Source organism: Anarhichas minor, unplaced genomic scaffold (genome assembly GCF_050575085.1).
Source record: "Anarhichas minor isolate MPS153535 unplaced genomic scaffold, ASM5057508v1 ptg000003l, whole genome shotgun sequence".
NCBI classification, from domain to species: Eukaryota; Metazoa; Chordata; class Actinopteri; order Perciformes; family Anarhichadidae; genus Anarhichas; species Anarhichas minor.
Window position 1 is genome coordinate 9,400,092 of NW_027466449.1, and position 15,049 is coordinate 9,415,140.

The window sequence follows — 15,049 nt, forward strand, 5'->3', positions numbered from 1 at the left end:
CAGCGTCAATAAGTCAATAGCGTCAATAAGTCTGCATGGGTAGTCTTCTCAAATTATTAGGACGTTAACAGAAAACGGTCATTAGACGGTATGCATGCTCACAAAATTATGAAAAATGGACGGACAGAAGAGCAAGTGCTCCACAGAGAGAGATGAAAGTGGGGGAGGGAGGAAACAGGAAATGTTGAAGGCCAGGGAACATCTCTATTTATCTCTGTATCACTCTCTCTCTACTTTTCTTCACAATCAAAGGCCTCGCCGTGCTGATGACACCAGGCTGGAGCAAGTGCTGAAAGAGTCTGGCAGAGGGTGCTCTGAAACAGAGCTGGGTTCCCCTGAGAAAGTCTAGGGGATACCTGCTAGACTCTATTATAACGAACAGAGACCCTTGTGTACAGGGCATCCTTCTGTATAGACACCCACACACACACAAACATGCACACATATGCCCGATGTGGCCCAAGCAGACGTAATCAAATCTCCCTGTCTGTGGTTGCTATAGGGAGAGAACATGATAGGGGATAGTATACTTCCATGCACACAGCCAGCCTTTTTAAAAGCATGAATATGGATTGAGACGACCGCAATGTTTGAACATGAATAACACATGTATGCCAAAACCACACCACAACCGGCTCTGCGTGTGTACCTCCCACACCCCTACCCCCGCAGCGAAAGAAGAAAAAACAAAAAGCGACCGAAAATGAAGAAAATAAATAAATAAATGCATCATTATGCATTGGTCATGGTCTCGTAGACCAAGGGCTCGAACAGAGCTCCCACTGTTCTGATTGTGATACGTAAGACGGAAAATGCCGGCACAAACCTAGCATATGCATTTTTCGTTTTTCATTTAAAGACCTCATTATTTTTTTGTTAAATTCAGCCTCTAACTATTAGGATCAATGTAGGGCTCAAACTACAGCAATGACATCATGGTACCATGATATAAGTCAGGGTGACTGTCCATGGAGAGGCCTCTAGGAAAGGATTAAAATCCTCATACTCTCCCGAGAGAAAATCGGGCACCAGTGAGTGATATATGTTGCAAATTAAGATAGTCTCTGCAGTGGTGCACTACAATAATCTCAAAAGTCTGGTCAATCTGTGACTCATCTGCCCCCCAGCCTGGGAGTCATTTCTCCAGTATGTAAAGTGTCACTGGCTATATTAAAGAATTGATTGGCGAGGGGCTAAAGAAGGGCACTTTACCATTCAGTAGTTCCACACTTCAAAATCAGCCGACCTTTAACCCTCATTCCACCGACATATTTAACACACAAGGACTGCTGACTGAAATTAACAAGAATCAACAACATCATAGCAAAATGTTAACTAATTTCTTCTTAAAACATTATAGTTATGTAATTAATCTTAAGAAAGAGATTATTTGTATTTTAGGAAAGGTACAGATAATTTGCATGTTGTGTAAAACAAAAATAGCCAGAGCACACTAGGAAATCTGTCTCTGCTGCATCTGTTACCATCTCTTTGAAAATGACTGACAGAGTGTACAAACTGTATTGGTTGCGTTTGAGTGGTGTCCCCCAGCACCATAATACATTGGTCGATTTTTATTTATTTTTTTATAAACACAAATTAAAACAGAAATGAGGGTTCAACTTCAAAGTCAGAGAAGTCTAACAAATATAAGTGTGGTTTCACTGAAGTACTCTAATTTGTATGTACATAAAGTCTTCAGTTGACACTTAAAATACTTGGTAGAAACCTCTAAACTTGTTAAAGGTGACTAAAGCTAGAAGAAAGCAAGCTACTAATCCCTACTTAAAAGTAAAATAAATAAAAAGTCAGTACAGTGAAAAGAAAACATTATACTGAAAACTGAATGACTAAAAACATCCAAGACAACACAGGACCACGGTAGAAAGGTATTTCCATTTTGTATTACACCCACATAAAAATCCAACAGACTGTTGTTGCTCTTAGCTTTCCAAATGTCAATTCCTTATGACCGGAAAGAGAGCAAGTTTGCATGCACACATACACACACATTCACACACACGAAAGTGAAAACACATTATGTCACACCAGTTGATCTGTCATCAGCTTGTCATCAACACGAACAGTCTGTGTGGAGGAGAATTCTGACCCGTTTATAGTGAAGATAGAGAGCTTGTAAAAACACAGACGCAACATCTTAACCCTCAAAGCTGTCCAGGAGGATGACACGTTTTGTGTGCGTGTGTGTCTGGTTTAGATATTGACTCTTTTCATCAGGGGGGGGCCCTACGAACTGTGTTTAGTTGACTCATTCAGAGCTGATAATTTTATGAGTTGGAGGACAGCCACTCAATGGAATTTTTGAATGATCTAATCGAGGCTAAACCTCATCCCATTGTGTCATGTAAGAAACAAAATCTATGTTCGTATTCAATTAACTTTCATACGTTTCTCTGCTCAAAACATATGAACACTCATATGATGATCCTCAACTGCTTTTCTGTTTCTGGAATGTTTTATAATATAGAGTAAAAGATGTACCCGTGATATTTAGATACAGGGACAGCTTTATCCTGGGAAGACTTCAAACACACAGGGTCAGTCATGACATTTTTTACAATTGGGATCCAATGACTTATATAGTCTGAAACCAGGAAGGAAACAAATTAAGCTTGAACTCCACATTCCTGTCTTTCCCCTTGTATACTTGTATATTGATTTGTTAATTATTGTGTTCTTGAAAACTGGCCCCCAACACAGAAAGAATACTACCAATGAATGATTAGTCAAAACATGTTACAGGGATAGTTCACCCAAATATCTATAGCAATACAGACATATATCTGTATTATTTGGCCAGGTTATCTGGTGCCACCCAAATACCACAGAAATGAATGGATGAGATACATTTCATTTGTGGTGCTCACGAAATTCAGAAAAGACATTTTAAGAATCTACAGCAACATCTTCCTCCAGAAACAATGCCGTGCATACTCTGGGTAATTCACAGACTCAACAGTTTTTATTGCAACTACTGTTAAAGAAAGAATCTCTATAAAAACTGTTGACAGTATGTTGACAAATGGATTTGTTCCTGCAATTCACAATCCAAATTTTGTGACTGAAGATCACAAGGAGGTGAACAACACTTCAGTGCCTTGCTGTTGTATAACTACTTGTTAAGGTATTTCTTGGCATTTTGCCTTTACTGGAAAGCTGATAGTATTCAGATAAGAGTATAAAATGAAACAAAGGTCCGCAGCTGAAATCGAGCCTTAGACATTGCAGTAATGTCGTATGCACCTTAACCATTTGGCTACCGGGACCCCCTGACTCTATGGTTTTTAAATAGTCATCACCTCGAAGTTTTGAGTCATTCTTTATCTGTATCTCTCCGCTATCTCTGGGTGCAGGATGCTGTAATCCTCCACAACTCCTTACATTAATATGTTATCATGCTCATGTTAGCATTAAGCTGACAAAGCAAAGCTGAAACTGACAAACAGCTGAAGCTAATATAATATAGCTGACTAGTGAAGTAGTGCAGAGTGTGGAAAGGGAAGCAAACTGCAATAATATATCACCCTTAAGCAAACACGATCATGAGTTCATTTAGAAAACAAATCTTGATGTTTGCTGTTGATGATCTATTATAAATTATGATATATTTATATATATATATTGTTTAAGTTGATTTCAATTGAAATTGAGCTCTGACTTGTGTGAAGTCTGTTATGTTGAGAGAAAATGACTGCTTGTAATGTGATGCATAGAATTTAGAGTTTAGAACTGTTGAGCAGTCATTTCACAGATCACTGAGGATTGAACACACTAAGACATTGAGGACCAAAATACACATTGCACTTGCAATTATTACAGTTGGAGAAAGAGAACATGCTAAATAAAAGAAAAACTTTCAAGAAAGACCTAAAGGCAAAACATAAGAGAAGGAAGGCCTTTACGGCAGAGAAAACTGCTATCTGTGAGGAAAGGAAGGTCTTCAAGATTGAAAAGAAAGAGAAAGAGGCCTACATTCAGGACAAGTCAGACATCCAGAGGATGAGAGATTGTTTCCAGCTGGAGAAGGAGAACATAGAAAAAGAAAGAGAAACCTTCAACAAAGAATTCAGGGTCCAACGTATGAAAAGGAGGGCATTTGATGCTGAAAATGATTCAATGGCTGATGACAGGGAGTCCTTCAAGATAGAAAAGAAAGAGATGGACATGGCGAGAGAGGCCTACATTAAAGAAAAGACAGGCATCCAGAAGATGAGAGATGCTTCCCAGTTGGAGAAGGAGAACATAGAAAAAGAAAGAGAAACCTTCAATGAAGAACTTAAGGAAGCATTTAAAAGGAGAAAGGCTTTTGAAACAGCAAATGATACCGATCACAAAGGCCATTTCAACCAGTACTGTCAACATGTCAAGCAATTCATCTTCCTGCTTTATATCCGTTTGGCCCTGCAAGGATGAACAGGGCGACTGCAGCTGCACCAAGAAAAGTAAATATCAAAGATACACAAAGAACCAGACCCAGAAATCTTTCCAATGAGACTTCACAAGTACCATTGCGGTACTTGTGAACACATTTGATTTGCTGGATGCAGGATCATTGTCTTTGCTAAAGAACATGCAGTCCCCCTTTAGTTTGGACATACATCCTTGGCATTTAGATTTGTCTTTGGGGAGGACTTCATGCTGCCTGCGAAGACTTCAAACACACAGAGCTTGTCCGTGTATTTTATGATATGCCAGCAGTAACTTAGAGAGTATGAAGCCCAGAAAGGAAACTAGATTTGACTCCTAGCTCCACTCCTGCTTTTCCCATGTGACACAGCACTGTAAGTTATAGCCCCCGGGGAAAGTTGGGAAATAGGAAGTTTGCAAAACCAATCAGATTGTGGTTCGTGTATACAGTGTGGCTAATGGAATGAAACACCTGTCACTTCACAGAGTAAAATACTTGGCCTGGTTCTTCCATATTCCCATATTCTGTTTTATGTTTTTGAACATTTATTAAAAGTCTAAATATTGTTGGTGACCATCATTACATCAAAAATGTGGCATGACTAGGGATATTATTGATTAAATGTTTCTCTGTTAAACGGCAATAAGAGTTGTGACTGTTTAATGCTATCTGTTAAACACTTTCTTTAAAAAAGCTAAAAGGAGAATAGCTGGTCCACCTTAAAGGTCAGCCCACCTTAAGTGAGCCTGATCCAGAGAGTTGTTGCTGACCTCAGGGCTAACCCCTTTCATTTTAATCAAGATATGGAAACTTTGCTTGTGTCTTGAGGAGTTGAAGCATTAATTCACAGGCAAACTGGACACACACTGCACTGCTACGTTCTCAGCTCTATGTGAACTGGGGACTCGGTTGCCTGTTTTGCACAACCTGTTTACTCATCTGGTTTTCGTTGCAGCTGTGCAGCTTGTTGGGCACTTCAAACATAGCGCCTCTGCATGCAAGGCACTGATCTTATCGGTTGACAGTTAATGATCGGTTATTGAGGGTTGGCTATCATTCAGAAAGAAAAATCTAAATGAGCATCCCTAGGCATGATGAATGAGGAAAAAAAGGCTTTTTAGATTGGGAGTATGTGTGAGGAGAGGAAGGTGTACTAGAGAGAAAAGGAGGAGAAAAACACATGGATGCAGAGGAAGAGGGAGGCTTTCTGCAAAAAGACGGAGAAACCATGCAGCCATCATGTCAGGCAGCATAAACCAAATATCTGCTTTGTCATCATCCTTCCTAATCTAACTGAGCCTGTAGGGATGAAACTGGCAACAAAGGCTTGGAGTAAAATAGTGCAACTGCACACAGCTATGTATTCAAATATCACAATTAGTGAGTACAATTTTAAACGTCCCACAAAATGCCTCCAAAAAAGAAAAGAAAAAAGAAATTTGAACACAGTTCAAATCACATATGAATGAAATGTCGAAAAACAGAGAGGCCCAATTTATCTGCTATACAAACAAGCTTATTAAATGACTCTAATAAAGCGCAGGGAGCACATAAAGGTCATCTTTAAGCTTCTCACACAGAAACACCCCGAGGTCACACAGACGTTAGAATGCATTTGAACATATTCATGCACACACATCCACATGCATACACACTGATTCATGGCACAGCATGTGACCTTTGGAGCCCTTTTTCTTTAAACTCAGCAAGAGGGAGGTTGGAAGGAGAGTAAGCGAGTTCTAATTGAGGACATGACAGGAAACAAGGAAGTTGAGAGGGGACCTTTATGTGTCTGTAATTGGTCTAAAGAGGAATTGCCAACATGCGCACCACAGGTGGCCACAGGCTCCGTCTAAATAGCTTACCTTATAAAAGTCATTAAGGCCTCTGTGACATGCCATATGTGTGTGTGTGTGTGAGGAGGTGTGTATATATGTATGCATATATAGAGGGATGTGTGTGCTGTCTGGGTATAGGCCACGTTTATGTGTGATGGCATCTTTGTTAACCAAAATGAATAGTGATCAACTGTGAGTAGCAGATCTTACTAAGCACACATTCAGTGATTCATTTAACAAACACTCTCACTGTCTATTAACAGTGCCAGAGACATGGTCATGTGGCCAGAACAGAAAATTGATTTCCAATATGGCTGGTTAACCAGGAAAGGTTAACTGATGTGGTGACAGATGTGGGGACAGCATATCTGCACTTCTTTGTTACCCCATAAAAGTGATTTAATTCAATGCGCAATAGTTTTTCCTGGCAAATGTAGAGCGCAAAAGGAATCAATTAAAGTCATTGAAAGAGTATTTTTATAACTAGCCCTAATCCCAACTATAATCAGAATTGTGAAAGCAGCATAAAACATTTGTGGTTGTGTCACGACATGCAACCCCTGGACTCACTTACCTTCTTCTGCAGGACATTAACCTTCCTCTCCTTGACATCCAGCATGTCCTTCATGTCTCTGATCTCTCCAGTCAGAGTGCTCTTCTCATCGGTCAGGTCCTGCAGCTGCTTGGTCTTCTTGGTCAGGAACTGCTCCTTCTCCTCCAGACGCACTCGCAGAGCATCAACCTAGAAAAGACCAAGATAAGAAGTTCAGATAAGCAGATAAAAAGTCAGACAGAAACATGAACAGACAAAACAATAGAGATTTGGCAAGGGAGCTGCTGTACAACACAAACTATATAGTGATACTAACAGACAACCAGAGAGAAAATAAGAGTCAGAGTGTGTAATATAAACCAATATTCACACAGTTTAGCCAGACAGGCAGATGGATAGGAAAGCATCTCGGTTGAACGTAGTATGTAATAGACAGGAAACAGATCAGATTGACTGAAACAGAAACATTTACAAAAATACAAAGAAATACAACTTTTTTTTTTCTTCTGGAACTGACATTTCTCAACACATTTACTTGTTGACATTTGGAAGTAGTAAAAGGTCGTTATGGACCTACTGTCCACAACATGAACCACTGTGAAGTGATGCAGAGAGAAGGAGCCTGTCCCATCATCTGTTATTGGGAGTGCTGTGTGATTGGGCCAGCGCTGCCATAGATCAGACTGCTCCCACACTTCACACTCACACATTAAAATCCTCCGTATCTGGCCACGTGCAATGAGATGAGTGATATCTGAGCTCAGTCCAGAACTTATTATTGGACATCTCTCAGTGTTCTGCTGCACCGCCTACAGTGACCCACACACACAAACATTCACACACACACACACACACACACACACACACACTCTCAGCTGGCTGTCATTAACTAGCTCCTCTGTTGCTCTTCAACACCTGATTACATTTCCAGCACTTTTTGCCATGAGCGAACCCATTTGAACTTCATTTTAAGGTGTGCAGGTTTTTTATATGAATTCATGAGACACACACGCATTCTGTGGATGAAGAAAAGAAGTGAGGGAGGTCTTGTTAACAGTCGTTTTAACAAGCCTCACTTGGAGACAGAGGGGACGTGTGAAAACACTTAAAGCACAGGCTCTGTTGTACTCTCCAGCTCATCTTTCAACTATTTCACAGGTCACTTAAGGAAGAAGGGAGCAATGGTGGGAAGTAACATATAAACTTACTAAAGTACTGTCCAAAAGTACAACTCGAGTATTCGACTTTATGCTACTTCATATTTGCACTCCACTACACTTCAGAGAAAATTAAGTTACTTATTTGACGGTTATAGTTACTTTGCATATTGAGTTTAAAAACCTACAGTGAGCATATCAAATATAATGCATATACCGTAAATAAAGCATCACTAACAGCATGAAAAGTAGTAAAAAGTTCTCCACACAGCTCCGATATTTAAATATTTCCTACAAATGAAGTTCAACATTTTGAGAAAAAGGGTTTTTCCCTGTTTTTCAAAGCGTTATATGAGAACAACCATGTGATCAATACAATGAGGCAGTTATAGACATATGTTTACTTTTACTTAGAAATAGTTTATGAATCGAATGTAGTATGTTTACATTGCAATATTGGTACTTTAACAACAACACACAACAAACTGTTGACTGTGGCAGTAAAAACTAAAGAAATGGAAATTAACACATGTACTGAGAACACAATCGAGAGGTATGGTGTTGGGCCTGCGTTAGTTTCTACCTGCCCGTATGAATGTGTGTAAAATGAGAGTGCACCTTGCAGGCCGCAGACACACAGAGGGCTCCTCTCAAGCAGTAGCATTAGAAGCAGGCCGGGACCCCCAGGTGTAAGATGGTGAAGTATTTATCTCATATTGCTCCTCTGGCAGACAACCAGAGACTAATACTGAGGCCTGCTCTGTCCTCCCCACTCCACACTGGCACACGCACACACACAGGAACCACACACACACACTAGTGGAACCACTAATCCTTTTGTGCGTACAGTATGTTAGCACACGCAAATCATCCTGTGCTGCACCAATGTGTTGCCGCATGCGTGAGTGTGCATTAGTGTTTGCCACTGTGTGTGTGAGACAGAATAAGGGAGAAGGAGAGACCCCCCTCTCCTCCAACCCCACCTGGCAAGGAGCAATTTAGCAAGAATGTAGCAGAGAGGCCTAACAGGAAATCCCTGCTGTCTCACCTGCACTGGCCCACTAAGCTGTGATAGTGCTGTACAGACACCCTGCTAATACCCTCTTAAAGCACTCACTGCTGCCAGGCACAGTTCATGAAAAACAAGGAGGGAGAGATGGACAGATGAGGAGGGAGGGATGAAAGGATGGAGAGGAGTTAGGGTGAGAGCAAGGGGAGGGATACATAAAACACACACCAAACTCACTCAATCACCACACTCTGCCAAAGCCTTTCACCAACACACACACACAGAGCAAGTGTTCACTGTTTTCTGCTATTTTCTTTATTTTATGAATTGTACCTTTTTCTTTTTAATCTCATTATTACTTGACCCTTTGGCAATATTTCCGTCGTTACACTCATGCCAATAACGCATATTTAAATGAATTGAGTGAAATATGGTGGAGAGATATGATGGAAATTATTCAGAGCACATTAACACCACTGACATGCTGCTCTTCCACCGGCTCAAATTGCGACTCCATCAGCAGGTCTGTAACAGGAAATACTGTATGGCTTTATCAGCTGGCACACATGCTGAGATGATAGACAGCTAACAAGTCAAGGTGATTAACCTCTCATTTCTCCTTCAATTTCCTCTCCAATTTTCCTTTCCCTCTAGTCCTGTTCTTCTCAATGTCACCGTCCAACAAAACCTCTCACTTTCAACCCGCCACCATTACCTCTCTTTCAACACTCCATCCTCCCAGCCATGCTCTACACTCTCCAGGAGTTTTCCTATTGCCGTTTAAAGGTGCATGGCCTGTGGTGAGACAAAGTGATGTGTTGGTGTGAGAAATCCCTCAAGTCCTCAAAGCCAGGTTGTCTTTGGGACAGGCCCACATATCCCAACTATGACTTTGTAGCTTTGTGCATTTTTGTGTGTTTCCATATGAGAGTGATAATACGCAAAGCAGAAGTCCTATACGCTCTCAAAGACAACTGGGGTACTGATTCTGCTTATGCAATTGGACACTGGGGACCACATCCTGTTTTGTTATTACAGATTTTTTGTTTGTTTAGTGTATGAGAGAAAGAGTAAGAAAGTGAGAGGTGAGGAAAAATAAGTAGAGGAGCCAAATGCTGCCCAGTTCAAATCCAAAATGAACATTGGAGATTGCATTGAGGCGTTCCTCAGAATAGATGAATTAAAAACACATCTATATCCCCCCATCGTCCCCCCAAAACCCCACTTAAGCGTTCCAGCCTTTCACTCAGCACTATATCCTTTAAAAAATGACCTTGATATGTTTTCAAGATTCTGTGGTTGCATAACTATTAATTATTTGTAATGTGTGGAATGTGTTTAAACGAATGACCACTCTATAGTGCATATATTCAACGGTTTTCTACATGTACACATGCATGCACCAGCAATTAAAGATACAGCAATGCACACACATGCATAAACGCACTTATTCTCCTTGACTTCCTCTCTGGTGCCTGCAATGACAGCCAAATGTGGATTCTGGACACTGGTTAGCAAAGTAAAACAGAGGCTTAAAGAAAACAGCTTCTCTGTTTGTCCTCACCTCCCCTTTTCCTGCCTCACATTTCATCATAAAAGTTTTTCTGGCAGGCAAATCTGCAAAGGTATCAGGTCCAGCGTCGGCTCTGGGCCGCAATAGACAACACAGGGATTATATGAGTAGACCACAGCCAAAACGGCAGAACTAAAAACGACCACAGCAAAGGCCTGGGGATGCACCGATACTTGCATACTCACACACTGACAGTTGCACTCTCACTCACCCACTTGGGCACGAGTAGAGTCATAGTTTGACCAGAAAAGAATTTCAAATATGATCTCTTATCTCTCGCTCTGGCTCTTTAAATATCTCTGACCTTCACACATGGACACATTAACACACACACACACACACACACACACACACACCATGAATTTCACTCATTCTTTGTGTTTCTGTTCAAAGAATAAGTATGAGTGTCACATCAGCTGACAACACCACCATAAAAGTTGTTAAATCCCAAGCATGGGTCTGGTGGAGTGTATAGATGTCTGAACTCAGGTCTGCTCGGGCTGCTGCGGTGCAATAGACACAGCTGTGTGGGATATTCAGTTCGCTGGCTGTATGATGTCCAGCCAGCCTGTATAAATACAGCACCAGGCAGCCATTAGACATAATTTATTTGAAGACCCATGCTGTGAAATTAATCATCTAAATTTATGAAATAATGTTTAACTAATTCATGCTTGTATAGGCATTAATGTGGCCAAGTCTGGATTGTATCACTAAAAGAAAGAGGGCTATCTCATTTCAAGATGATGCTGGACCACCAGAGAGTCTCCCATATTCGCTATAATCACTCAAATATCTATTTTTACTTAAATATATGCATCAAAGAGAAACCAAGTGGGATTTTTTTTCATTTGAGCATATTAATGCATGTTGGCATGTATGTACGCATGTGTGTGTGCACAGGTGCAAGGAGATGTTGCAATGTCAAACGGAAGAACAAGGCACTTCACAGAGCGACTCTGAATAAGGGCCGAGCTTCTCCAAGACTCTGCATTGATTCTGGGTTCTCTCATTTACACACATACACAAACTGTCACACACACACACACACACACTGTATTTACAAGCACATGCACGCACTGAGGATATTCTCTCCACCTGAGCTGGCCGCGCCAGACATGACGACACCGGGGCTGATCTCTACGGAAATGAAGGACGTTCCCTGTCCTGAGTCTTAGGCTGGATGTCATCATTGAGGTGTGTCATCAAAGCCAGGGTTAAGGCAACAGTCAGAGCTCTGATCAGGAATCGTATAGTCACCTGTCTGATCACCTCAGGGTCGGCTAGGGATAATAAGCGGATGTAAATGCCTCACAGCAGGGGCTGCGAGGTGGAGTTTGCGGCACAGTCTCATTGTACACTCAGACATCTGTGGATCAAACCACGGCAACACAGCTGTCTGCCCACAGGCTACAGAGGGAACATGGGAAAGAGCAGATGTAAAAAAAAAAGAAAAGAAAAAAGACAAGGGAGCAGACACGAACACAGACAGAACTCCCAGGATCCGCTAACAAAAGGATCTTTGTCAACAGAATTAATGAGTTTTCTGCCAAAGCATGAAAGACAATCATGTCATGCCTTTGGTATTGTACCAGAGGTTGGATAAATGACACAGAAAATGTAGGGGACTCGCCCCGAGTACCATCACGCTAACCCTCACTGCACACATCTGCCTCGTTCCCTCTTTCTCCCTCCATCCATCCATCATCATTACCTCCTCCAGCAGAGATGGACACAACACACACATGCACATATAGAGGAAGAGGCGCTGCAGGCGTTCCCCCTCATTAACACTTGCTCCTTCTTTGATTATTTTTCCTGATCATTTCCAGTCCCGCACGCCAGTACCTACATCCTGTTTCCAGGGAATACATTTCCTGTCAAACCACACTGAACAGTCACTCTGGCAAACATGTGCAGAACAATCGTGGGTCTGCAGTGTACAGTAGGTGTCTGAAATCAGCTTCATTTCCGCTTGATCAACAAGAAGAACGGTTTCTTGTCATTCTGCTGGTCTGTCTTTGAACGACTAAAACGAACGAATGAAAACCAACATGTTCATTTTAATTAATTCAAATGCAACCCATATAGTGTAACCCTGAGGTTTTTTGGTCACATGATAAGTGAACCATCTCCATGACATCTCCAAAATACTTTTAAAGCTGAAAACAGGACTTTAAACTAACAGTCATTGATTAATTTAAAATTAGATGTATTGGATTAGAGCCCAAAAAAACGTGTCTGTGTGTGTGTGTGTGTGTATGAAATTAGAGGTTAAGTGGTCTGAGCTAAGCAGGGTGACCCTGAGGAGAGAGGAGGTCAGAATAAAAGAAAGGAGAGTATTGTCTCTTACTATCTCTATCAGCACCTCACTCCTTACTGGTTAATAATCCGCTGACTGACAGCAGACCAAGTGAAGCCCTAATTTCTCTGTGTGTTTATGCAGGTTTTTTTGTGTTTAGTTTCGAAATGTGCAAAAATAGAGAGAGAGCACAAACGAACTTTCCAAAGACCTTGCTGTGGGATAAACCATCACACAAAGGAAATGTATCTTAGATGCTCTTTTACTTAACGCATAATTTAAACTGCAGTATGCACGACAACACGAATGTGCAACTTATAATGTGCATATGCATAAGTAGCAGTGTGCACACACTTGTGTTCGTCAGCTCCTTCCGTTGTGCACATGTTTACCTCGTTCCCTGTGTAAACCATTAAATATCTCATCTCCATTCTGACCCCTATAACTCCATTTTATGGCTTTTCCACATGGCCTATGAAGAACTTGCGGGGGCTTTATTTTGGACGGTGGCATGTTTTTACTGGGGGCCCCAACGCTTTACTACTCACACTGTATCCCAAACCGCAACACCCCAGGAACCCAGGAGCATGCTGTTGGGTCTGAAAGTGGTGACCATGGTCAGTCGAGTTCAGATGAGGTCATATACTATAACTGGTCTGCAAAGGACTTCTCACAAGAAGCACAGGGTTTAAATGTGAAGTTAATAATTAGTGGTCAGCCAAAAAAGAAACTGTTTTCCATTTGCTTATGCTAACCACCCCACAGTCTTCATGTGTTCATCAAGTTCTCACCCAAGTTTAATTTGTACATACACTCCTTCTTGCGGTGGTACCAAAAGATGGGATAGAGAAGGAGAAGGAGAAGTAGGCGAGAAAATGAGGGGAGAGAGGACAAATGTAGGGAGATAGTATAAAGGAAGAGAAAATATGGACAGAGGGAGCAAAAGTGAATGAGGCAGAAAGAAAGACAGAGAGTGAGAACACAGCGGGAGGGGAGCACAGGGCAGACTGTAACCAGGTTGAGACCACATCTTTCCTCCGCCTCACTACCTATACAAACCATTAATCAGCAAAGAGAACCAGGAAAGATCAACAAAAACAGTCCAGCAGGGACCGCAGCGCACCGTACCGTCGCATCACTCACTGAAAAAAGCCCACAGCCTTATACATCCATCAAGCAACTCTATTCTCTCCCTTCTAACTTCCTCCTGTCCCTCCATCTATCCTTGATTCTTTCCCTCTCCCGCTCCAGATTCTTTCTTTTTTTCTTTTCCTCTTGTTTTCCCTATTCATCACTGTCGTTATGGTAGATGTTAGCAAGTCATTTTTGAGTCATGTATACCTTCTTTAAGTCATTACACCTCAAAATAAAAACTTAGTTGAGTCTTCTGGCAGGACACACTGGTGACACTGGTGAGGAGAGAGGACACGAGATATGTGGGGTCACATCTCAGAAAGTTAAACTGAAATACCACAGACTGCTCTCAAAAAAAGACATGTTGCCACATCGCAAAAATTAAACGATAGGCGTGCTGCTACTAACACCTCTGCTGGCATTCAGTGAGGAATAAAATATCAAACGTTATGTTACTGTGTTATTTATGTGACTGACTTTGACTTCAGCTCTGGGTTTCCTGTGTGTTGGTAAGTGGCCACCAACAAGATGGTCGCCTTAAGTGCCGAACACATAAATCAAAGCATATCAACCTTCAGAAAATTAAAATCTTGACTAATATCTGCCAAAGACATTAAATACAACATGATTTGTTGCATTAAAAATGAAGATAATAACCCAGATTATGTCTCTCACGGATTTAGAGTTACCACTTAAGAAGACAGCAGACACAGCAATGAATATGTATGTCTTTTCACAAGAATGTCTGCAATACCTGTTAACCAGTGAGCCACAACACACAGGGCCTACTTTTCTTTTTTTAACAGCCAATATCCCTCTCATGTTATTCCATGTATACTGCCATATAGATGAGAATAGAGTAGCGAATAAACTTTGTGTCTAATACGGTCATGCATACAGCGTCTTAGTCCATACTTTAGTTACTGTTATGCAATGACTTGAGAACTGACATTATGGGCAATTTACCCTACAGCACACCCCCAAACACCTATTCACATAAATTATGTTAGAATATTGCTAGAATAGCCTAAATGTGTGTGATTTGGTTAAAGAG

At 41.2% G+C, this 15,049-nt stretch overlaps 1 protein-coding gene across 1 annotated transcript in view; it reads right to left on the bottom strand.

The window, feature by feature from the left end:
- The window catches only part of LOC142955395 (ERC protein 2-like), a 136,617-nt gene that overhangs the window by 100,177 nt on the left and 21,391 nt on the right, over positions 1–15,049 (bottom strand). Inside the window, 1 exon segment of the mRNA XM_076096901.1 lies at positions 6,842–7,009. Within this exon segment, the coding sequence (XP_075953016.1) occupies positions 6,842–7,009 (168 nt within the window).